This window comes from Bacillus rossius, chromosome 1 (assembly GCF_032445375.1).
Source record: "Bacillus rossius redtenbacheri isolate Brsri chromosome 1, Brsri_v3, whole genome shotgun sequence".
NCBI classification, from domain to species: Eukaryota; Metazoa; Arthropoda; class Insecta; order Phasmatodea; family Bacillidae; genus Bacillus; species Bacillus rossius.
The window spans coordinates 37,644,133-37,668,861 of NC_086330.1; the positions used below are offsets into that span (position 1 = coordinate 37,644,133).

A 24,729-nucleotide genomic window follows, 5' to 3' on the forward strand; every position below is an offset into this window, starting at 1 on the left:
TTTATATAAAAGATATATTGAATTAAATATTTCATACATCAAGATATGTTATCAAATAAAAATTATTAAAAAATAATTATAACAAAACATGGGATCAGTACAGTTTCAGGCTTTTTTCAGCATTGTTTATTCATGATTTCCATACTAACTTTGTCACTTTCATAACAGAAGTGATATTTTCATCATACATATTTTAGTTTATCAAGAGAAACTGATATTGCAGGTGTAAATCTAAGCAATCACATTCATTAACAGTCGACCTGATACTTAACAAATGATGACATTTGACACTACTACAAATTTTTTAAACCTAATTCATACATTAAATAAATTTACAGCAACTTTATTCACTTTGTTGTGTGTACTTATTATAACCATAAATTAAGATAAGCATTAGTGCAAAAAAAAAGTGTTTCAAAACTCAATTAAAACAAATGTTTTCCCATCCCTGTACAGCACCTTGATAAGGAAAAGTAAATTCAAATTACTCACATTAAGCACAAATTCACTGTATAACTTTGTAACAAAAAATATAACTAAGATAATATCAATATAAAATTGTTGCAGAATATATATATTTTTTTTTAATAAATCATAGTTATAATTTTACAACTGTTTTGTACTTCTTATTTGAGTCAAAAGTTTATGCTTCAATGGAAGAAGTTAATTTTTTAAAAAGTAAACAAAAAAAGTTAAGTCCACAGAATCCTTCCAAAATTATGGAAATGCACTTACAACAGTTCTTCAATTTTAACTGAGGTATTTTTTTAAGTTTCAGAGTAAAACAAATTTATCACCAAACTTAGTCACAATGCTGTTCTATTTTTTCTTTTCTTCTTTTGTTTCCTCTTTTGTCTTGTCTTCTTTTTTGTCTTTAGGTTCGTCCTTCTTCCCTTCCTTCTTCTCTGCATCCCTATTGGTAAGTTTGTTGTTTATGAGGTTGTGCAAGGCAATGATGGATCGGATGAGGGCTGCCAAATACACTACAAGCATCTGGTCGTTTGTCTTCACGTAAAGCGAGTTCACAAAATTGTTATCGTTGATGTCTGGAAGGAGGTTGAAAATGTCTTGCAACTGGTAAACTATCTGATGGTTGATAGGTAGCTTCCCTTGCACCACCTGCAAACAATCGACACAATGTTATTCGTGGAACATTTGGGAAGAAGAAGCTTTCTTTGAGTTTATTAATTTTTAGGTTATAGAACTTTCTTGATCAGTTACAAACAATCACTTACTAGCAGTCTCAGGAAATATATAAACATGAGCAAATATATTCATATTGAGGAAATTGTATGAATTCAAAATGGTCAAGATCTCTCCTTACAGGATAAAATGAAATTTGAATACAGCATCTTACATATGAATACTGTATTTGTTATGGCTGTGTGATTCTGGTTTTTATTGGTCGGTTCGGTTGCAGTTTTACATCAAAAACCTCAGTTCTCTCTCTTTTTTTTTTTTATTTATTTATTTTTTATAAGTATTGCTACACGAAATATGAATGATGGTAACCGAGTCATTATTAAGTTACTAAAAACAATTAAAATAACAGAAAAGAGGAGTACCTACAATCTTTCATTAGCCTAAAACTTTATTTTTATTTTATTTTTTAAGTATGTATTTTTAAGCTAACCTCACATCTTGTAATAGGTAGGACAATATTTACTAGAGTCAAAATCGTGATGGCTGAGATACATTCTAATTTTTTTCGTTCAGCATTTTTTGCAAACATTTATACAATTTTCTTAAAATTAACATAATTTTTTTTTCTTTATAGTCTACATTTAAATACTTTGTTTTATAATGGCATGTTTTCCTTGCATGTGATGCTCTGTTCAGGTATATAGTAATTGGCCTTTAACGTACAAACAGCCAGAAATCATAATATTCCAAATGTTAAAAAACAGTATCACCAATATATGAAACAAACTGAAAGATGCCATATTGTTTCAATGGTGAAGCAGCCAGTTTATTCAAATATACCATACTTAAACGAAAACAAAAATAATTCAAAGAAATTACGGCCTAAAAATTGCTGTAACTAAGATGGCATCTTTTGATTCCTATTATTTTCCCAAATTCGTTGCAAACTACCAATCTGACATACATTTTTTTGTGCAATATAACATCAAAAGACATTGGTCATTTTTTTTTTTACCTTTCCCGCATGATAAACGTATCACTACGTGAGAGAACATAAACGTAAAAAAAATAAGGCGGAACCGAAACCAAAGATTTGAAAAGTCAGTTTCGGATCAAGTATTTTAAAGGAACCAAAATCGGAATAGAAAAATCGGGGAATCGCACAGACGCAGTATTTAAACCAAATAAAATATACTCAATTTTTTTTTTGTAAAATATGAGTTGAAAAAGCATGATGCTCAGCTTATTCGAAACTTGACAACGCCATATGACAACACAGCATAGCACAAGTTCGGTCATGCTTCAAAGATGGGAAACCTGTAGTAATTAATCTATCTGAGAGAAAGAGTTGCAATCATTATCAAAGGTTTGCTTGGGAAATTATACTACAATAAGAAAGGACACTGTCACAGAAAGTTGTATACATGATTTGAAGTAAAAAAAAAAATTGTTTGAGTGATGATGGTTGTTTTGCCATAATAATTTTATTTGAAAAGTGAGTATTTTTTGCATGTGCTTCTTTAGCAATTGTACAATTTATCTCGTTTATAATATTTTTAACATTTTGAATATTCGTGGTTTAAATGTTAATAGCGCTTCACTGCAGTAAACCAAACAAATGCAGCCAGTTGCGGTTTACATTCACAACACTTTTTTTCCACATGACGTTAAACACTTTATTCACAGTTTATCAATACCTAAAAAATGTATATTTACATTTAGTATATAAATGGAAATATTGATACATCTAAAAGTACTCTTGTAAGAAAAAAGAGTTCTGGAAAAACATGAGCGAGTCTTTCGGTAATCGCTAGAAATGTGTAAACATCTTAAGATCGGTAACAAGCAATTAATGTGTTCTTACTTTGCAAACAAACTTGTAATACTCAAGACCCGAAATGCAACCTAGAATTATTTAAAATAATATATTTAAAATAATGATGAGCATGATAAATAAATAAAAATTGTGTTTCCAATTACATGTCTTAAAGCGAATCACACGTAGTTTCCATACCCGCCAATAGAATTTGCTGCCAGAGTAGCTATGCTGACCATCAAATTATTTGATTTACAGAATGAATGGTTTAACTATATAATAAAAATAAAATCGAAAAAGACTTGAAAAAATACCACAAAACTAATTTTGGACCCGATTTTTGATAAAAGGAATTTTACTAAAATACACCCCTATCGTTAAAATTCATTAAGCAGTTAATACTATAATGTTTTCCTTTGTCTCTCTGAATTTTGGTTCACGTCATCCACCACAAATGGCAGCACCATGGATACATATTTCCGTTTCATGCGACTTCCGTTCCACTCACGAAATTACTCGTACCAAACGCTGCATACCGAGAGCTAAGATGTTTACACATCAAAAAATAACTGGCAGACATCAGTACCTGTACCAAGAATGCTATTTGTTTTCTGTAAAGTATTGATATTGTGGTGCAAATATCTAAATTGGCAACCATGCCAATGGGCACGAAGGCTGGATGTGTGAGTAGGTTATGTTGTTGGTGGTGCAGCAAACAAAGGACAGATGCTTGGTGGGCCAAGCAACCACAATCGCAACCAATCAGGTTGAGGACTATGTGCAGACATAACAGTTTTAACGAATATCTTGGATAGTTTTCTATAATTATGTCTGCAATAGACATGTAATAGAAACATTAGACTATGGATACAAGTTCAGTTTTGAAAGGTTTAGTGCAAGGACAGTCACAGTCTTCAATGTTTGTTGTTTATAGATCGATATCCATGTCAAAAAATAGTTTGCCACAGCAATTTCTAAATAAAAATAATTTTGTCCCTACTTCATTTTTTTTTAAATTCATTTCTATAACATATTAAGATTCTCAAACAATTCTAAAATTTAATGCACAGAGTATTCCATGAATTTCACAATTTTAATACAGTAATGAAATGATAGGTAAAATAGAGATAATACGACCTGCAGGAGGTAGTTCCTGATGTCTCGAATCTGCAGGTGCAAACCCTTCAGGCCCAGCAGCTGATTGGTGATCCTCTGCGACAGAGTCCCCACCGTGGTGTCCTTGATGTCCCGCAGCAGGTGCTCCACCCCCACCTCCTCCGCCTCCTCCGCACCAATCTCGCTCGGCACGTGCTCGAAGGTTTTCGACGTGGGCGAGCCGTCCTGAGAATCATGGGAAATTGCAAGCAGTCCAAGCAACAAATACGGTACAGGTAAACATAATAGTAAAAAGAAGGCTACACAACTTTTACAGGGCATGATAAAAAAAACAATTTTAAATCACAAAATATGAGCAATTACATTATTTCCTGCTAAAACATGAATTATTCGTGAGGTATACAGCAAGAGTCAGTTAAATTTAAATTCTCAATAAAGTTTTATAATATTTCAATTTTCTGTACCTCAAAGGTAAAGAATCCCATGGCCCTTTTTTATGAAAGATAATTGACACCATTTCCATGATGAAAATACAGTAAAATCTTGACATAAAGATTTTTAACTACACTAGCGTGAACGTATTTATGAGTATGCCAAATATTAACTTTTTAATTTGATACAATGTACAGTTCCTGCATGGATGGTATAGTTGTGGTAATAAAATGCATTTGTCGAGTTTAAGAAAGCGCACCAGCTGAAAAACATAACGGAGTACTGGGAGCGTCAGCCTGACACCACTCCAGCTGAACTATTAATGATCAAGACTTTGCGTGACCGTGCTTCATTCAAACACCATACATGTTTCAAACAGAAGAGATTGGAGTAATTCCTTATTAAGAAATGTGAAAAGATATTTTTAAATTTTTTTAATGTCTTGTAAACAATATAGGGCATGCATACCAGGTATTTGTGTTACAAAACTTGTTTTTTTTTATCGTTGTAAACGGTAAGCCTGCTTATTTAAGGATTTTGTTTTGCTTATTACCCATAATACACAGATTATCCAGATTTTCGATTGTCCGGATTGCCTTTGGTCCCAGTTAGTATGTATAGCCGAGGTTTAACTGTATTTTTCTCTCAATAGTGGTACAAAACATTATGTTCAGTTACTATAAATAGCGAAAACAGACACATCAAAGTTGGTTCACAGGTGGAGAACACAATGTTGACATGGCCCAGAAACTTGCTTTCTTGTAAAATTATAGTTTTGTTTACGGGGTACAGATTTATATATTGTTATAAGTAGAGGTGGATAGGATCCCGCAACACAGAATAAGAGTCTGGAAAACAGACATCACCGAACTTTGGAAAAATTATATATCTCCTCTGAAAAAATCTTGGAAAAACAAAATTTTATAATCCAGCAACAAGAATAATATATATCACAGTTCAGTTTACTTGATGGAAAAACCTTTTATACTTACAATTTTAACACCACCTACGTTACGTAATAAACTACAACATTGTACACAACTGTATTTAATAGACAAAGATAATGTCTTATAAAAACACACATGAGCCTTATAACTGAAACAAAATTCAACACTTGTTCAGAAACACTGTAAACCATGAAAACTTAGGCTATATAAAATACCAAATGCAATTTGAATAATTTTTTTTATGCTGTATGTAAATTCATAAATGTACCTAAACGTTAAGTTTGAATATGAACTCCAGCCGGAAAAAATGTTGCCAAGTACAAAACAATCAAAATGGTACAAACTGCAATTTTAACAATTTGGTTACAATATTTTTTTAGGTGATAAAATTTATTGTCATTAAATACTCAAAAATGGACTTAGTTGAAAAATATAGTAACTGATCAAAATCTAAAATATCTGCCTTAAAGAAAACAAGTTAAACTAATTTTTTTTTAAAATAAGTGGTCAGTGTTGTACTTTTAAAATTTTGTTTATTGAGCCACCTTTAAATTGAACTCCCCAATTTAGCATCATAACTTTTTTTACAGTATGTACAGTCCATGTTACCTAATTAAAATATTTTGCCAAATAAGCAAGGTAAGAAATGTTTTCCCCAATGTTCGATTTTTATTTTTAATTGTTATCAATAGTTGTGTCATTCAGGATTCCGTAACAAAAATTAGAATAGAATATAAAAAGTAGCCACAGTAGGCCTATCCAATAATTTGGTGCAGGGTAGAAATTTTTAACTGAAGAAAAAAAACTTTATTTCAAAGACTATGACAAATTTTTTTTTTTTTAAATTCATAACCATCATTAACTGGCCTATCTACTTTCCTCGGCTGGACGTTGAGTTCTGAGACATCTGGTATTAAAATTTTGAAAATGAATATACCACAATTGATTTTACGTACACGCTGAAGATTCAATGAAGTGAACTCAATTCCCCTTGAACACAACTTGGACTGCACTAACTCCTTACATCGTGCACTTCCTCGACCATACGGTATGCCTCCGTGGGCAGGCCCAAATCCTTCGGCTCTGCGTCTATGATGACGAGGACGGAGTTGGAGCAGTATCGCCGTACTAGCTCATTGATGGCGACATCGTTCTGATGCAGTTTCGGTCCAGTGTGGTACCAGCCAACTATCTTCTCGCGAGCTGGAACCAACCACACGGTCACATCTTAAGCAACAGACTTTGTTTTTGCACCTAACAAAACAACAACCAATACAGACACTTCATTTTCCTTACTAGATTCACTTGGTATACTTGGTAAAGAGTAGAACTAAATAGTATTTATATCACAACATTTATTATATGAAAAAAATTATTGTTCTGAAACCAAAACACACTTTCAATCAATTTAAATGCAAATTTATTTTTAAAAAAATGAAAACTTACACATATTAAATTTAAAATTGTGTCTAGAGTATATATATTACAAAAACCAAAAGTCACCACCAATGTGTAACAATGATTTAAAACAATTTCTTGGACATATGGCATTGCTAGCTTACAATTCGAAGTCATAGAAAAACCTCTGTGAGTTTTTTCCATGACAAACTGTAAACAAGCAATAGTGTATATCCAAAAAAAAAAAGGTTTAAATCACTCTTCCCCACTCAAGAATCATTTAAAGAACCAATTGTAACAAGTGACTAGCAAAATGTTTAATTAAAATTTCTTGTTTTATGGGGCAGAAAATTCTTTTACCTGCCTTCCCCCATTACCACACCAATCTATACAACTATTAAAAAAGCAATGGAAGTTTTTGAAACAGCTGGTACAGAGGTATAACTATGTCATTAAGTTAGATTGACTCGTGAAACATCAATGATAAAAAAGGTACACCTTAAGAGATTGTTGTGCATTAATAAAGAACTTTGTTCCTCATGTGAATTGGGCAATTTTTCTACCGGTGCAGGCCACATCAACGTATAATAACGTTTTAGCTCATTATGACCAATGATTCCTTATGTCAACAAAATGCTCGCATATTTTAAATATGGCGTAATCAACATTCTCTACGGTGCTGTGGTTTAAACAGAAATAAGTGTATTGACTGCAATACACTGTTAAAGAAGTTGCCAGTCTAAAACAAAGTACGACTTCATTACAATCCTATGGTGCAACTGGACACCAAAAGCATCAGGGTAAGCCTGGTACTGCCGAGTTGAACACACTATTCCTGATAACAGCAGAGCTGACTGAATGCTGGCTTTAAGAGGGTGATAAAGGGCTTCATTTAGAGCTGTTTTAGTGGTCAATGAGACGGCAAGTAGAGGTCAAACTAGTTAATGCAGATGAATGAGATTTTTACACATCATTGAGGAAAGATATAATGACTGATCCCAGTTGTCAGAATGCGGTAAATGTTGTTATTAATAAGCAAAATTAATTAGTAAAAAGGTTTATATTAGCTCAAATTTGACAACTTGCAGAAAATAAAGTAATCGGAATAACAAAAAAGTAAAAACTGAACGATTTACATGTAACATTATTTTATAGTATATGATTTTTGGAAATAATTATCTTCATACAATTGTGAATTACTTGCACACGCATAAGATACTGCACATTCATGTTTGAGCCGAAAATTTGCCACTTCACTGTTTGGAGATAGGACACTTTTATTCCATCCCTTCAGCAAGACCCGAGCGCTGCAGATAATCCTCGCCTTTAGAGTGGTCGGGTTCCCGCTGTTATCTGCGCCTTGTTGACGAATGTGTGGAAGAGGTGTAGAGGAAGGTCTGGTTTTCGATAACACATGTCTTGTCGGGTTACTCTGCATTTCTCTTGTCATTGCATTCGCGTCCACCTCATTTACATAATTCTTAGAGTATCCTTTGCACATATATATTTTATAGTACCGTTTATTTACAAATATTTAACTGGATTGTGGATATACTATTAATAATTTTTAGTTGATTTTAGGTTACTTGGCATACATTTTATTTTCAACCAAATAATAATAGTTGTATAAAAATTAAACGAACTAAATATACCGTGGGATATTACTTTGCAAGGCATTTATTGGAGGATAAGTTTTACAGATTTTGCAGTTCCAACACTTATAAGCACAGCACAAAATACGAATAATTACACAAAACTTTGTAAACAAAATACATAAGTTACAATAGTTTACCTCGGGGTTACATACAAATTGATAATATACATTAAATATTACAAGTTTTCAAAGCTATCATGTTGTTTCATTACGTAGCATATAAAAGTAATAGCTGCAGTACCCGGCGTTGCCCGGGCTAAACACATAGAGCTTTATTGTCTGCGAGTTAAAGCAAACTGGATAGCGCTATATGACAGTGTGTTGGACATAGAGAAATGTCACACAATTACTGTTTGTATGTTTATGACCTATGATCTTTTGTTTACCCATGGCGATCGGTTATTTATTATTTATTATTAATTATAAATGATTAAGACCAATATTGAAATAAAAACAATCATATCTCTCAAGTTGGAAAAAATTACACATAAATGCCAATTTTCATCGAAATTGGTTGACTTGGTGAAGAGAATTTGTGTACTTACTTATTTTTCTCTCTCCAATTTGCTAGATTTTTACCTCTATTCCGTTTTCTTCGCACAGACAAATGCAATTTACCGAGCATTACCTTTTAAAAAACGTGCGTTTGTTTTCGCCATTTATAAATGAACATCCATTCATATATCCCTAGCTAACAGCGACAGCAAGGAAAACTAAATCCGACTACCTCGCAGTGCCACCCCACCCCTTTCGGTCCTTATCGTGGGACTGAGAAGTGTCGCCTATCACGAGGGACTCAGAGCAATATCTGTCTAACGCACAATATCAGGCGCACATGTTACGCTTCAAGCAGCTGGAATTTCTAGTAGCTATTATTTTATCCCACTCTTAAGTGCTCGTAAATGCAACAGCAGGTAAAAAAACAGTGTTACAGATACTTGCTCACCATTCACTTTCTTAAACATCCCGTACATGTTCTCCAAATAATCATGGTCCAGGAACCACACCGTCTTGTCCTTGTCATCTTCGTCAAATGGAACTATAGACACAAAAGTTAACAGCACAAATTACTACATTTCAAACAAAATGGAAAATATTATATTCAGAAAGTCTACTTAAACTAAACTGGCAAAATAGAAGATAGACATCAAATTTTATGCCTCATTTATTAAAAAAATATACATAAAAAAAAATAGGTACGGTACATCACACACACACACACACACAAATATGCAACTTTTAGGCCGACAGTAAAGAACAGTTTCATTTACTCCCAACATACCATCTAGCTCAACCACTACTTATGGCAACATTCAAACAACTCTAACTCAGCTCCATCTCCCTCTCCCCTCCCCCTCCTGAAAAAAAGCCAGGAATGATCTTGCTAACCCAAAATAAAATGTTTTACTGGCAGAAAGCATAACTAACGAGATTTTTTCGGCTAGCTAACTACAGGGCACCATTATGCATTTTTCTACACAAACATGCACAAAATAAATTTATTATTTTAAAGATGATTTCCTCATGAAGTGTACAGTCCCCAACTATCAAACCTAGTGAGCTGCTATAAATTGAAGTGATATGTCACACACCAAAAATTATCAACAGGCTATTGGAAATTATAGTTTTGACTTCCGGCACTATTACTGTTTATTTAAAGACTACTTAGGGATTTTGGTGATTAGTCCTTCAGTTGTGTTACCTTTTCGTGAACTTTGTGACCTTTAGACACCCTCATGTTTTAAGGTAATAATGGTTATTACCTCATCACATTATTAAAAATTAAGGAGTTTTTAAGAAGATCTTTAATTATTTGGGTACCATCAGCTATACATGAATAACAATTGATTTTTTTTACTCATAGTTTAGGAACCACTAGTAAAATTATTATCAAAAAAAAAATTATCTGCTTCACTATTAAAACAAGAAATGCAGGCACAAAGGGTATTTAAGGAGCTAAATACCATAGCGGAAAACTCACAAAGTGCATGTGCGAAACATTGCTTTTCTGCTATAGAGTTCAAAACGAAATAGGTACTTAATTATACATACAACTCAATGTATTGTATACGACTGGAATAATAATTTTACTAGGGGACATATATTTACAGACATTTACGGGCCCTTAAAGAATAGAAATGAACTAAGGACTTTTAAAAGAAAGTTGAAGAGGCATACGAACCCTGGTAATATAATTGCTCCATGTCATGTATATATTTTTATCCCTTGATTCTGATGTCATAATGCTGTATATAGTAATCCTGTGGTACATCAATCTTGCTGTTTTAATTTAGTACGTCAAAAGATCCTGGACATAATAAGAACTTGCATATCACAAAGCAAACAAATTATGTCAGTGTCTTGTGGAAGTTTTTCAATTTGTATTCAACTTACAAATCATAATTCATTGTTACAAATGTTAAATTAAAACAGCAAGCATTATGTCAATGTCTACAGGATCATGCCATCGGGATCAAAAAATTATCTTGAATGTGTGATATGGAACTGTTACCATGTGTGTTTTTTTCCTTGGAAAAGTACCTAGTTTTGTTCAAGAATTACTGTGCACGGTTTTAATCACCAGCTGACCAGTATACCGACCAGATTAAAATTCTGTTGGTACAGTCGGTACAGCTACACCTTGCCAATCTGCAGTTACGCCAACCAGACACCAAATCACCATCATTGGCAGATGCAATCCAGGGCCTTTTTTTTTTATTTGGTCGGCACACTGGTCAGCTGCACTATGCACCGTGTCAAACGACATGAGCCAATAACATGCATGACAGATGTGTGCAAGTGCTGTCACAATCACAAAGTTAACATTTAATTGTAATTTTATCAGCTGGTGGTCAGCCCTATGCACATAGTAATTCTTGAACAAAATGACTTTTCAAAAGGGGAAGAAAAAAAACACATATTTTTATATTACTTATATATATTAATGTACCTATATACAATTGTGAAAATAGTATTTTTGAGTGGTACTATTAACAGTGCTTGATGATTCATTTAAGGGGCATTTCGATACAGGCTATACTGATATTTTATGTCATTTGTTAACATAAGGGGTGATTTGTGTTGTCGAAGTGATACATTTGAAATTGAACAGTTAGAGCGGATATGGGCAAATTGATATTCTAGTATAAATTTGAAAATTTAATTAATGTTTTGATGGTTTAAAAAGGTCATTGTAGGCACTGATGCATGTTATAATGATTTTACAGTGCAGTTGTCATACATGTTGTGTAAGACTGCATATTTTTAGTAAAATTTATACAAGAAATGCTGCAAAGCAAATTTTTTTGACAAATGTTAATGTCTACACAAACAATGGCTGTATCCGATTGGGATGCATCATCCTTTAGCGTCATCCCTTAGCAAATGCAGCCACAATGTAAAGGACACATTTTTAAGGAATGAATGTTATCCAAATACTTTTACTGCTAGCACCACCTGTTTGCAGTTGGTTATACTAATGTGCACGTAGCTATTTAGAGATGTGATGTATACAAATATTCAGCAAAACGTAAATATTGACAAATTTTAAAATTTTAATGTAGCATAGACATTATACATATTAGCTTGTTATGAATTTCAAAATATTAAAAAAATTTTAACATGAGCTTTATTACCCTTACAAGTTGAAGTTTGCATTTATGCAATTTTTATGAACCGTAAAACCGTCTTGACTCGGACAGGGGTTGTTGACCCGGACAGCATGCAGACTATTTTTAAAATATTAACTACCAACTCACCAGATGTGCTATAAAGATGATCATGGCACTGAAATGTGCTTAAAAACACAAGGTAAACTGCTGTACGAGTATGAGAAGAATTGCTGTATTTTTTTGTCTTGTCACTTGCAAGAATACCAATAGTTCACTTCTTAAAAAAATATATTTTTGTCCAACTAAGGTTTATAAGATTCAATATTTATTGACAAAGATGTTATAGTTGATATAATTATGTTCAGTATTTTCTCGTGAACAAGATTTTGATAGTTAAAAGCTTATTTCGCTAATTAAAAAAAAAGATATTCGAGGAAAAGATAATCCAGTTTTAACCCGGACACTTCAACAGAGTGAGATTCGGACCTGTAAACTCTAGGCATTATCAAGTCTGCTAGCGCACTTCCCACCAAATACCGCAATATATACATTTAGAGGTGAATGCAGTGTCTTTCTGTTAACCAGTGTTTACTTGAGTCGTGTTTTAAGTTTTATTATTATTATTATTTAACTTATTGCTGTTAGTGTCATTAATTAGTGTTCAATGAGTGAAAATGAGTGAACGATATGAACTTTTGCAAAAAGTCGTTCAAGAAATTAAAGACAAAAAAATATCACTTAGAGCAGCTGCAAAGAAATATTCTTTACCAAAATCCACTTTAAGTGATCATGTTTCTGGAAAATACAAAGGCCCTCATGGCAAACAGCCAATATTTTCAGAAGCTGAAGAAAGGGTTTTTGCTGCCCATGCCGCTAAAGTAGCAGAATGGGGTTTTCCTTTCACTCAACTCGACATACGCCTTGTTGTGAAAATGTAATTGGAGAAGGAAGGCCGCCAGGTTCCTGTTTTTAAAAACAACTTTCCTGGAGAAGAATGGGTTAACGGATTTTTGTCCAGAAATCCAGATCTCAGACTACGCATGAGTAGAAACATCACCCATAGGCGAGCAATAATCAGCCATGATCAGGTTTCAAAATACTTTGAAAACCTTAAAGTGACTATTGGTGACACACCGCCAGCCAACATACTAAACTATGATGAAACCAACCTGAGGGATGACCCTGGCTCAACAAAATGTATTTTTAAACGGGGTACAAAATACCCAGAGCGGATTCTGAACAGCTCAAAAAGCTGTATCTCCCTCATGTTCGCTGGAACAGCAAGTGGGAATTTATTGCCTCCTTATGTCTGTTACAAGGCAGAAAGAATTTATGACACTTGGGTGTCAGGAGGCCCACCTGGGGCTCGTTACAACTGGTCAAAATCTGGATGGATTGACAAGGATACATTTTTGGACTGGTTTAAAACCATTGTTTTGCCTTGGGGCAAAGTTTTGTGAAGGTAAGAAATTTGTCATTGGTGACAACCTTTCAACACATTTCTCTGAAGACATACAGAACCTTTGCGAGTCAAACAAATTCAAATTTGTTTGTCTTCCCCCCAATGCAACACACTTGTTGCAACCCCTCGACGTAGCTTTTTTTAGGCCATTGAAGGGAGCTTGGAGACAGATTCTCCTAGAATGGAAACTGCAAGCAGACCGCAGACTGAGCAATCTACCGAAGCAATTGTTCCTTCCTCTATTGAAAAAGCTCTGCGAGGTAATATCGCCTAATCAGCAAAAAAACCTAGAAGCTGGGTTTCGAGCCTGTGGAATTAGTCCACTTAACGCCAAACATGTTTTGAGGAAACTGGTAAAGAAACCAGAAACCCAAATTGAGGAGTCTCCTACTAAGAAGCCAAGGCAGCTAGTAGGAGAGGTAGTAATTGACTTTTTGTCTACTCTCCGCCATGACACTGGTGACAACAAACCTAAGAGGAAGAAAAAAGTAAATGTTGCTCCAGGACTCAGCATTTCAGCTCAAGATATCGAGGTTGCCGATCCGAAACCTTCATCCAGCAGTGTAAAATCAAAGATTGCAAAGCCAAACAAAGAGGGGAAGAAAATTAGAAAGCGGTTGAGGGAATTGTCTTCATCTAGTGAGGAGGGGCACTCCTCTCTGAAAGACTCTTCTAACGAGTTTCTTTTATCGGACACTGAAGAAGTTCCTGATGACGAACTTGTCTTCAAGAATACAAGTGTTGGTGACTGGTTGTTGGTGAAATTCGCCAGCAAGAGAAGTGTGAAATACTTTGTGGGGCTGGTGGAAGAAATTGTTCCTGATGGACTCTTCATGTGATTCGCCCGAAACACAAATAATTTCGTTTTTAAGTGGGCAGAGCCAGAGGACAAAAGTGTCTGACTACCAGCAAGTTGAGCGGAGTCTCGGACTGCCAGCTTTTAACTACAAAAACGACCGCTTGGTGTCCTTCAAATTTAAATACTCATTTGATGGCTATATTGTCAATTGAAACTGCAGTTGTTTCCTAGCATTATAATGTGATGTTTTCTTTTTTTTGTATTCATTATTATGTTTGTTTTCATGTGTGGTACAAGCAAGTTTTTATTACTTATGCCCCCTCATATCGTAAGCATTAGTCTGAAACCCATAAAAAATTATGTAAACAGTTAGGTTTACGTAATAACGGGTCCGAGTGCGGACGTAGAAGGCAAGTTTCTTTATTATAATGTTATTAAGGTCAGTGTCCGAGTCAACACCGTTTTACATGGTTGACCTGGACACATTTGTTTATTATTTTATTCTTTAACATAACATTTAAAGGGGTTAAATAAGGCTGAGATTTAATAAATGAACTACTCTTAAATTAATGGTAAAGGTTGTATTTGATTATCTTAACCTGTTACCTACCTACGACCCAAAAACCATAAAAAAAGTCTCCGAGTCGACTGTTTTACGGAACATTTTTATTTGTCTCTGCTTGAGTTACCACTTACGGTTATTAAGTTATGCCAAAAATCTTAAGTAATATTATATACAAACAAAAGAAACAATTTCGAAGATAATGAATGTAAGGTCGCATTGATACAAATCTCTACTTTAGTGGATCCATGTAGGGATGCATTTGCATCCTTTGACAGAATTCGGAAACAAAGCAAAGATGGCTGCATCCACTAAGATGCACATTTAGTGGATCCTTTAGTTAAGGGAGCTATTGGGCTAGTATTTGGATGCAGCCCACACTAAGCTTTAAAAATGACAGATAAATGTTGAAAATAGTGACTAACTGGAACTAAATTTAATAACAAAATACATTTTAACAACTTCATGTTGTACTAAAAAGTCTCAAATATTATTACTAGTTATCAAAGAATATTGAAAGTAGTATATACTCAAAAATTTCATTTTCTGAGGGAGTATTTTTCACCAAAAAAACAACTATTCTAAATTTTTAAAAATATCACATTTCAGTTCAAATTTTAAACAACATACTATTGTTCTGTTCAAATACTAACCTGCAAAACTATTGGATACGTCCAGCATTCCTTTCGCTCTCCAGCAACCCAGGAGAACGCCCACAACTCGTTTTTGGTTCCCAATTTTTCCCATTCGATTAAAATGATCCACTACACTAAGTAACACCAAAGGATGCACCACTACTTTACTTGTTACAATTTCTTGAGCAGGCATTTTTGTGGTATTCTTTACAACTTGAATGAATTGACAATAACCAAAACGTTCATCATTTGTTAATTTTTTTTATATTTCCAGTGTAGGCAACACAAGAACGCAACAAATTATAGAAAACTTGACTAATTCGCCATATTTCTTATTAATTAAGAAACTTATAAAATAGCCAATGCAGGTGTTTTCTAAATAACAAATACATTTTTCAAGCTTCATTTGCAGAGTAAAATATCACAAAAGTAGAAACATCAATCATCAACCATATTTAATTTTAAATCGCACGTTTCACACTTAGACCATAGATAGTTTCACAATAGAGATTAGAGAAAGTTTCTCTAATTGTTTCACAACGAGTGAATATCCCCGAGCGAAAAAGTGATGTCAAATCCAATGTATTCTACACTCGTTATGTTTGTAAACAAATAACATGGTTACAGAAAGCAGACGAAAGTATTTTATATAAATTTAGAATGGCATCGCATTCATCAGGGAAGGTAAATATTATACGAACTTTTAATAATGATACGAAGTGCTGTATGGATAAATTTTACATTGTGATAAAGAAAAAAATACTATTTTAAAAAAAGTGTTTTTTTTTTGCACGTATAAACATAAACAAAATAGCAAAATATAAAATTATTTAAGGTAACAAAAAATGTATTAGAATATCACAGTTGCTTTCTTAATACTAAATATTATTATTGTAAATGCAATTTTTATTTCTGTGTACTTATTTAAGGAAGCAAAATGGCACTGATTTACGTATTGACATGCCTAGCTTTTCTATCTTATTGGTCATTCAAAATCATTAAATCACGAGTGCTTCCCCCTTTTCCATTCTGCAAACATTTTTTATCTTACATACATGGTTTTTCATCCCTCTGTAGTCTGTAAAGGGTAAATATGTAGAGAAACGGTATATGCGAAAAAAAATGCTAAAAATCCGAAAATACTTTTATTCTATGCTCTTTCACTTCCTCTTTACAAATCAACTGGTGGAGATAAGAAATTCCAAATACTTTACGAGATATCAAATTTTTTAATTTTTAACATGTAGAGTAGCTGTATTTGCGAGAAAAAAATTCTAAAAATCCGAAATTACTTGTATTATATGTTCTTTCACTTTCTCTTTTCATTAAAACCGGCGGAGATAAGAAATTCCAAATACTTTAGGAGATATCAAATTTTTTTAATTTTGCAATACAACACCTGTACAACCATTAGACCGCGGCCATTTTTGTTATTTTGCCGTGTGTTCGTGAATGCGTAATAAATAAAATGGTCGATTAGGTCAGGTCAGTTACATTATTAATACTTTCAAACTAAGCGGACATAAAAAATAATGTGAATTAATTTCAATGGTTCTTTAGTTTTAAAGTATTTATAATGTAACTGACCTGACCTAACAAACCCGGACAAATGATGAGAATTAACAACTCACGTAAAATTTTTTTGTTTCTTATTACTTGCGCAACAATATCCAAATAAAAAAAAAGACTTTAAAATTAGAAACGTTAAAAACCCACCTAAGTTGGAGGCGGGTACATTTCCTTAGCCATTAGAAGGAAATGATGTAGTCATTCACCTACGTCGCGATACCTCCGACGGAACATTAATAAATAAGTAAATAATCACGTATTGGTTCATCACGGAACTGTCACGTGACAAAATTGTCCAATAAGAAACATAATAGATACTCGTCAACCAGAAACAATGGTGATCGCAGCATGAATACCCAGGTATTGTGATGAAAATTAAAAAAATTTGATATCTCCTAAAGTATTTGGAATTTCTTATCTCCGCCGGTTGATTTGAAAAGAGGAAGTGAAAGAGCATAGAATAAAAGTATTTTCGGAATTTTAGCATTTTTTTTCGCATATACCGCGACTCTACATATTTACCCCGTAAAGTCTTGACACCCACTTCTCTCCCCAGCCCTTGTCTTCCTTGAATTTAAAAAAAAAATAATAGTACTTTTTATATTGATATTTATAACTTTCTCATGAGCTAAGGAACATTATAGAAGAATACTTCATGTTTTAGTTGTAGTTTTTTGTTTAATCTACCCTCATAATATAGGCTATCTATTTGTATACACATTTTAAGTGTCTTACAGTAATTGTTAATGCAGTTGATCAATGTGAGTGTGCTTAATATGTACTCATTATAACTTGTGTTTAATTTTCAATGGCACTAAATACAATATGAACTATTTTACATCAGAAATTTTTTTAATAGCACCACAAAATCTTAGTTTTACAGATGGTGTATGTATCTCACCTTTCTTGTTTTCATTTCTCTTCCACTTACCTATACTCATGTCAGCTCTTTGTCGTACATTCTCAAACTCACGTCTCTTTCACCAATTTTGTCCAAACCACCGCCGCAACGCTCCAGCATCATCCTTGTTAACGTGGACTATCTTTAGGCCTTAACTATCTTTTATGTACCTTTCAGTGCTCTCCCAAGCTGTCCCAGTGCCCTCTGCCTCACTTTGACCACATGCAGGTCCTGTTTCCCACACCCAAAATAGTTCTGTAAAGATGCGCCCAGGTACTTGTAATCCACATACCCCTTCTACCTCTGGTATTGTCCGACAATAAACTTCCTGCACTACCTTCCTTTTTTTTTTTTTTTTCGTGAATCTCAGTAGCTGCATGGCATTGTCATTAATCACCATCCTGAATGCAACCAACCAGCGCTCCAACTTGTCCAGGTCCTTCTGGAGGTGTCCCCCTTCCCCCAAAAAACCTCATACAGCATGCATTTGTTTGCAGGCAACCTCAACGTATAGTTGATTCCTTCAGCAATACCATTCACCATGATCATGAGTGCACTCTTGAATCTTTCCGGTCGCACTCTCGTAAAACTGCCACCTATCCTTCAGAAAGTCCCCCACCCAGTCTACTACACTGGACTATCACTTTTTTATCACCTTTTCAAACACTTCTAAATTAGCCTTTATTGTGGCACCTTATCAAAGACTTTTTTCGTATTCTACGAACCTTGCAGCCACCTGCTTCTCTGCTGCTAGCAGTGCTTCACTGACCCAGCCATGTGCATCTCAAATAATTTTGCTCAGTTATTAAAATTTATACATACACACGCTCACACTCACAAAACGCTTCCATTTTAGATTTTTCTTCATTCTTGGTAATAAGGAAAAAGTCGCACGGGGATAGATCTAGCGAATATGGAGGGCGGGGAACGACAGACCACCTTGAGAGGCCAAATAGCGGTTCACTATTAAGGCTGTGTGTGTGAGGGCGTTGTCGAGATGAATGAACCAGTCACCTTATCGCCAGAGTTCCGGACGTTTTCTCCGCACATCCTCTCGCAAATGTCTTAAAAATTCCTAATAAAAGTGCTGGTTAATAGTCTGGCCAGGGGGAATAAAGTCCCAGTGGATAATTCCATGAACATCAAAAAAACAATGATCATCGTCTTAACATTCTACCTGACTTATTTTTTTTTTTATTTTTTTTTTGTCTGTAGGAGTTGGAAGTCTTCCGCTGGCTTGACGCTTGCTTGGTTTCTGGGTCATACCTGTAACACCAACTCTCATCACCTGTAATGACTTTGGTCAAAACGTTTGGATCACTTTCAATCTCTTTTTTGAAGTCCTTGCTCAAATTGAATTTTTTTTTAATCCTGTTTGAGAAGGCGAGGAACAAATTTAGCAGCAACACGTCTTATTTGCAAATACTCAGTCAAAATACACTGACACGAGCTCCAACTCACTCCTGCCTCTTCTGAAATTTCATTCATCATGAAATGATGATCCTCGATTTTTTGGTGGAATTTTTTCAACATTTTCATCGTTTAAAGATGAAGGGCACCCAGATTGAGCATGGTCTTCACTCATCTCACCTCGTTTAAAGTGCCCTAACAACTCGAAAACTTGTGTGCGGCTCATTGCATCCTCCTTGAAAACCTTTTTTAAGCATTTGGTAAGCTTCATTGCCAATTTTTCAAGCAGGAAACAAAATTTCAAGCACACTCTTCGTTCTTTTAGACTATCGGACATCGCAAGCGGAAAACGAGAACAATAAGAGAAAAACAGTAGTACTACGATCAAACGTTAACCTGGGTAGCTGTTTAGTGAAGGCATCTACTAACACATCTAGCGGGAAAATTCTCTATTATGTCAACGAATGGCAGCGTGCTCTCAGTCCATTTTTTTTTTTGTCCTCCCTCACATCTATTTATTTATTTTTCATTGTGTACTCTGCACTTGCTCTGGGAAGCAGGATGACTCTGATTTCTGCCAGTAAGTTAAACATACTTAATGTGAATCTGAAGAAAATTATATGGTTCTTTTAAAAATACATATTTATAATTTCTTCTATCCAAAAACTATGCTGATCATTGCCAATATCATGTTCTGTAATCTACTCAAGTGGGTAAATCGTAAAAATGTTTAAAATCGGACTATTATGCAAAATAAATATTCACTTGACTTCTTTTATTTTTTTTTATTTTCATGATAATTACTATATCACTTTAAAAGTGTATGGGTAGAACAATTTTCAAGTTTAATCTTGAATTATGAGCTAACAGATGCTATAAACCACTAGAGAGGGTTTATCTAATTTTTTGAACAGTCCTCATTGCCAAGTGGTAAGTTAGTATATTACTAAGCATTCATAACACATAAGACTCTTTTTTAAGAAATTTTTTAATACATAGGAAGAAGTTATGAAACAGCAGGTACTTCATACTGAATGGAATTATCTGAGACCACAGAAAAGTGGTGTGAGCTGCAAGAAAGTGATAGATCTGGAAACATGCCAAAAATAGTTCTCGTGTAAGTCTAGTCGCGAGTGTGAACGTGCCACAGGTGGAGACAGACGACTCGCACGACTCCTTCCGTCGCCAAGGTTCGTTCCGGAAAGTGCTGTCATCTCTGCCGAGCGCCGACTCTCAGCTCAGCATGTCTGCGAAGATGATCGACCGGCCGGCTGTGTCCGCTCGCGTTGTCCAGAAGACTTACGGCCAGTATCAGCAAGAGTACAGTCTTCTGTCCGAGTAGTACGTTATGGTGTATCGTTATCTTCTGTCGATAGTGTTTAACACCTGCAAAACTTGCAATTTGTATTGTTTATTGTGTCTGACTGATATGTTTCACCGTTATCTTAAATATATTGGTAAAATTAATCTTATTCCTATAAGTTAGTTTGGTGTAGTTCATAGTTTGAATGCTTAAAATTTGTTCTTTTCAATAGTATATTTTTTGAAATTCAATAACAAATATGAATCTCTTATTTTGTGTGTACAAGTATGCTTCCTCTATTCCTGTGGACTGGGACTTAGGCAGGAAGGAAGATAGGGGGTTTGACCCCCCTTCCCCCTGAAATTCTAAGAACTATATATCATTCCGACTAACAAAAGGAAAGAATTTGAAAGCAAACAGCGCAAAAAGTGGTTCTCCTCCCACCACCATGCACCTTTTTGGAATGAAATTCAGGGTACCCTCCTACGTGTGGGCATAAATGAAATTGCAGAAGAGTGGGTACATCTAAAATTAGTTATATAAAATTAGCTGTTATGTGTGTCTTATTTAATCATTTTCTCCAACAGTGAGTAAATCTTTTCATTCAGAGACAGTTTAAACTTAGAAAGTTATTAAAAGTATGTTTAAGTGCTGATGTGGTAAATTCATCAACATCATAATAACATTTTTTTTTTTTACCATCTGTTTCAGTAATTTACTACGAAAGCAGGAGCTCCCAGGAATCTATGTTATTTCATCTGCACATAGTTCACTGTGTATGTATTTCATCTTTGCAGTTTCTCCCATCTGGTATCATATTTTTTTTTACATTTGGAACACTTCTGTTATTCACTTAATGTCAGTCTCTAAGTAGTTATTGCATGGCATACATTTTACCGAGTGGTATTTAGTTTCTTACTATATTAGTTTTTAAGTTTAAGTCATTTTGCTTAATTTTGAATCTGTATCAGTATAGAATCTATTAGATAAAGGAAAATGCCTCATAAATGTGGTGGAAATGTTTGCGTTCTAGACATACCCAGTATTTTGCTTAAAATTACACTAGATGACAATGAGTGAGGATTGTAAAAACAAACTTTTAGACTCATGTTTGTGATCATCTAGGTTAGTACCACACATCATCCGTCCCACTTTTCAGCTCAATAGTTTTTTCTTTAGGACTGTAAAATTCTTCGGCGTTATAAACTATACTCATGGGTGTGAATGAAAGAATTTTTACTCTGACAGGAACTCATATTTAATTCAATAAAAATAATTCTCTTCGGAAATAACAGAGTTGTAGGGCAAAATATCACAACTACCTTAGTAGGTACACCATGAAATTCGTTCATATTGTTTGTAACCTTATAAATATTATCTAAAAATTTGGTATGAAACAGTTTTTGATACAACAAACCATTTCTGCAAGGGATTAAGAAAACAGGGGTTTAGATAAAAAAAAAAATAGTTATTTCAGTATCATGTACATTATCAAATCCATTCTTATTTATTGTAAAACTTCTTAACATTATCAACAAATTCAAAATGAAATAATTTTTTATGCAACCAACCATTGGTAAGGTGGAAATAACAAGGGTTGAATGACAAAATACATTTATAACTCCTTAAGTAGTTATACTATTAAATCATTCTAAATTTATTGTTAAAATCCTAAACATTATCAAAACAATTTTGCTGAAAAAATTTTGATCAGGCAAACTATTACTGCAAGGGGTTGAAATCAGGAAATTCAAAGCTTAAAATTCAAAACGTACACTATCAAAATTGTTTTACTTATTGTAACCCTTCTAAACATGATCTTAAACTATAGTCCAATCCAGATTTTGATGTGACCACTTATTAGTGCAAGATATAAAATATAATGTTTGAAGGTCAAAGAAATGTTAAAATTCTTAAAATGTTCCAGAAGTTTCTTAAAGTTTCCAGAATGTTCCAAAATGAATAGGTGCTTGGAAATGTACCTACGCCTATAGGCTGTAATGAAAATGATCTTTTTGACATGATAACGTCTTATAAATTGATGAATGCCGGCTGTACGCACGAAAAAGTATGACTCATTATCACGTTCCGCCTGAGCCGAGCGTGCAAGAACCGGCCAACCACCGTGCGAGAAAATCTTCTATAATATCAAACAGGTTAAGGCGGGCTTTTTAAAAGCAGCAATTTAAAAAATTTAATTTGTTTGCCCAATTTCGTCATTTCAAATTAACAATTTATTGACATTGGTTTGGTTTTGAGTTTATTTCTATAACTATAATTGTTCATGATTATATTTAAACAAATTATTTAAATTAAATTTGAAAAAACTGTAAATAATATTTCAAAATTAAAAAGTATGCAATATTTCATCAATGTTTTCTTATGACGTTATCACGTAAAATTATCATCCGTAAACCGACTTTACAGACAACCCATTTTTTATTCTTCAGAAATTATGTTTGTGTAATGCTCTGCAGTAGTATGACAGCCAGTCACACTACTGGTGAATATATATCTGTCATCTCAGATACGTAACTCTCTGGAACTAAATAGCAACAGATAACGGCTTTAGATATGATATTTGATATGATATGTGATATTTTCAATAAATGAATTAATGAAGGCTTAGATAAGCTCCATGATGTCTACATCTCGTCAAACATTAGGGACCACAAGATGTGATGGAATGAATGGGTGAGAAAAACGGGAGAACCCCAAGAAAACCTATAACGCACTGGAAATATCTACCAGATTTCCCACTTGCAAAAAATCTAAGTCTACCCCCGCTAGAATCAAACCAGGAGTGATCGGACCAATCAAAAACAGAAACCCCCATTTTTAATTAAACATTAATAATGATGGGGATATTTGGGAGTATAAACTTAAAATATGGCAACCATGCCAATAAAGATTTTGTTTTGAAATAGCATGAGTTATGTTGCTTGTTCCAGTATGGTTTGGCGTGCTGTTTGTACGCCAAGGACTGTTCCAAGGAGCCGTGTTTCGCTTCAACATCCACATCTCGGAAACATTTCCCGATGGGAATTGCCCTGTAAGTTGGGATGGGTTTGTTTATGGATTACTGTGAGGATTTTAACTTTCTTTCTGTACTTCCAGATTATTGTGTGCGCATGTAGTTCCAAGGGTATATCGAGCTTAAAATGGAATTGGGGGAGGGGAAACATTTTTCAGAATTCAACCTCTTTCGTGGGGTAGGAGTGTTCCATACAATAATAATCAATAACAATATGAAATATCATTTATTAAAAAAATATATATTGTAATAGTTTGAAAGGATTAGTTACATATTTTCTAACTATTACTTTTTACTACTACTTTGAAAAGGGGGACTCTGCACCTCTTTGTCCCTCCCTATGTACTCCTTTTTGCCTTGTGTGGTCGCATGCCAATGATTGTGAGAATGCACATGTGTAAATGTGTGTGTGATTATTATGTATATGTAAATTCAGGACTATCAATGCAATGCTATGCTGTCAGTCAAACATTAATTAAGGGGTTTTTTTTTTTCTTTTTTTAATTTTTTTTTTATTTAGTACATTACGATTAGGCTTCTGTGATTCTATTTTTAAAATTTGAATAAAATTTTGAGTTGAATATGTATTATCATACAAAGAAACTTATGTTTTTCACACTTTACAGCAGTCCAAGAAAATTATATATACAAAATACAGTAAAATGAAAAAGAGAGAAATATATGAATTATAATCACAGATTATTTGTTATGTATAGAAAGTATGGTTTTAGAATGTTGTGAGGAAAAAATTGAAATTTGTAAATATACATTTTTTGCTTCATACGTGTTACATGTATTTAATTAAAAAATTTTTTATATTGGTCCTAGCATATATTGGTAAAAACATTTTGATTAGAAATGTCAAATTTATCATCAAATTATTCATTTTTAATCCAAAATTATTGGCCAGTTGCAATAGTTGTACGTGTGTGTGTGT

General features: G+C 33.9%; 2 protein-coding genes across 2 annotated transcripts in view; one reads left to right on the top strand and one right to left on the bottom strand.

Annotated features, from left to right (window-relative positions):
* Window positions 1-16,095, bottom strand: LOC134534885 (26S proteasome non-ATPase regulatory subunit 7). The gene is made up of 5 exons (XM_063373557.1): window positions 15,594-16,095; window positions 9,453-9,545; window positions 6,479-6,657; window positions 4,097-4,300; window positions 1-1,119 (listed from the first exon to the last, which is right to left on the bottom strand). Exons 1-5 carry the CDS (start codon window positions 15,766-15,768, stop codon window positions 820-822), a joined length of 951 nt encoding a protein of 316 aa, XP_063229627.1. The 5' UTR covers window positions 15,769-16,095; the 3' UTR covers window positions 1-819.
* LOC134534879 (AKT-interacting protein-like) overlaps window positions 15,989-24,729 on the top strand; it is a 17,313-nt gene continuing 8,572 nt past the window's right edge. The window contains exons 1-4 of the mRNA XM_063373545.1: window positions 15,989-16,259; window positions 20,606-20,796; window positions 21,470-21,534; window positions 23,710-23,810. Coding sequence (XP_063229615.1) covers window positions 16,236-16,259; window positions 20,606-20,796; window positions 21,470-21,534; window positions 23,710-23,810 — 381 coding nt within the window. The 5' untranslated portion in view covers window positions 15,989-16,235. The remainder of the gene's footprint in view (window positions 16,260-20,605; window positions 20,797-21,469; window positions 21,535-23,709; window positions 23,811-24,729) is intronic.

Coding starts and splice junctions, on each gene's coding strand:
- LOC134534885 (XM_063373557.1), bottom strand. CDS start 15,768: ATGCCTGCTCAAGAAATTGTAACAAGTAAAGTAGTGGTGCATCCTTTG. Junction 9,546..15,593: donor CGTATCCAATAGTTTTGCAG/GTTAGTATTTGA, acceptor TTGTGTCTATAG/TTCCATTTGACGAAGATGAC. Junction 1,120..4,096: donor TCAGGAACTACCTCCTGCAG/GTCGTATTATCT, acceptor GATTGTTTGCAG/GTGGTGCAAGGGAAGCTACC.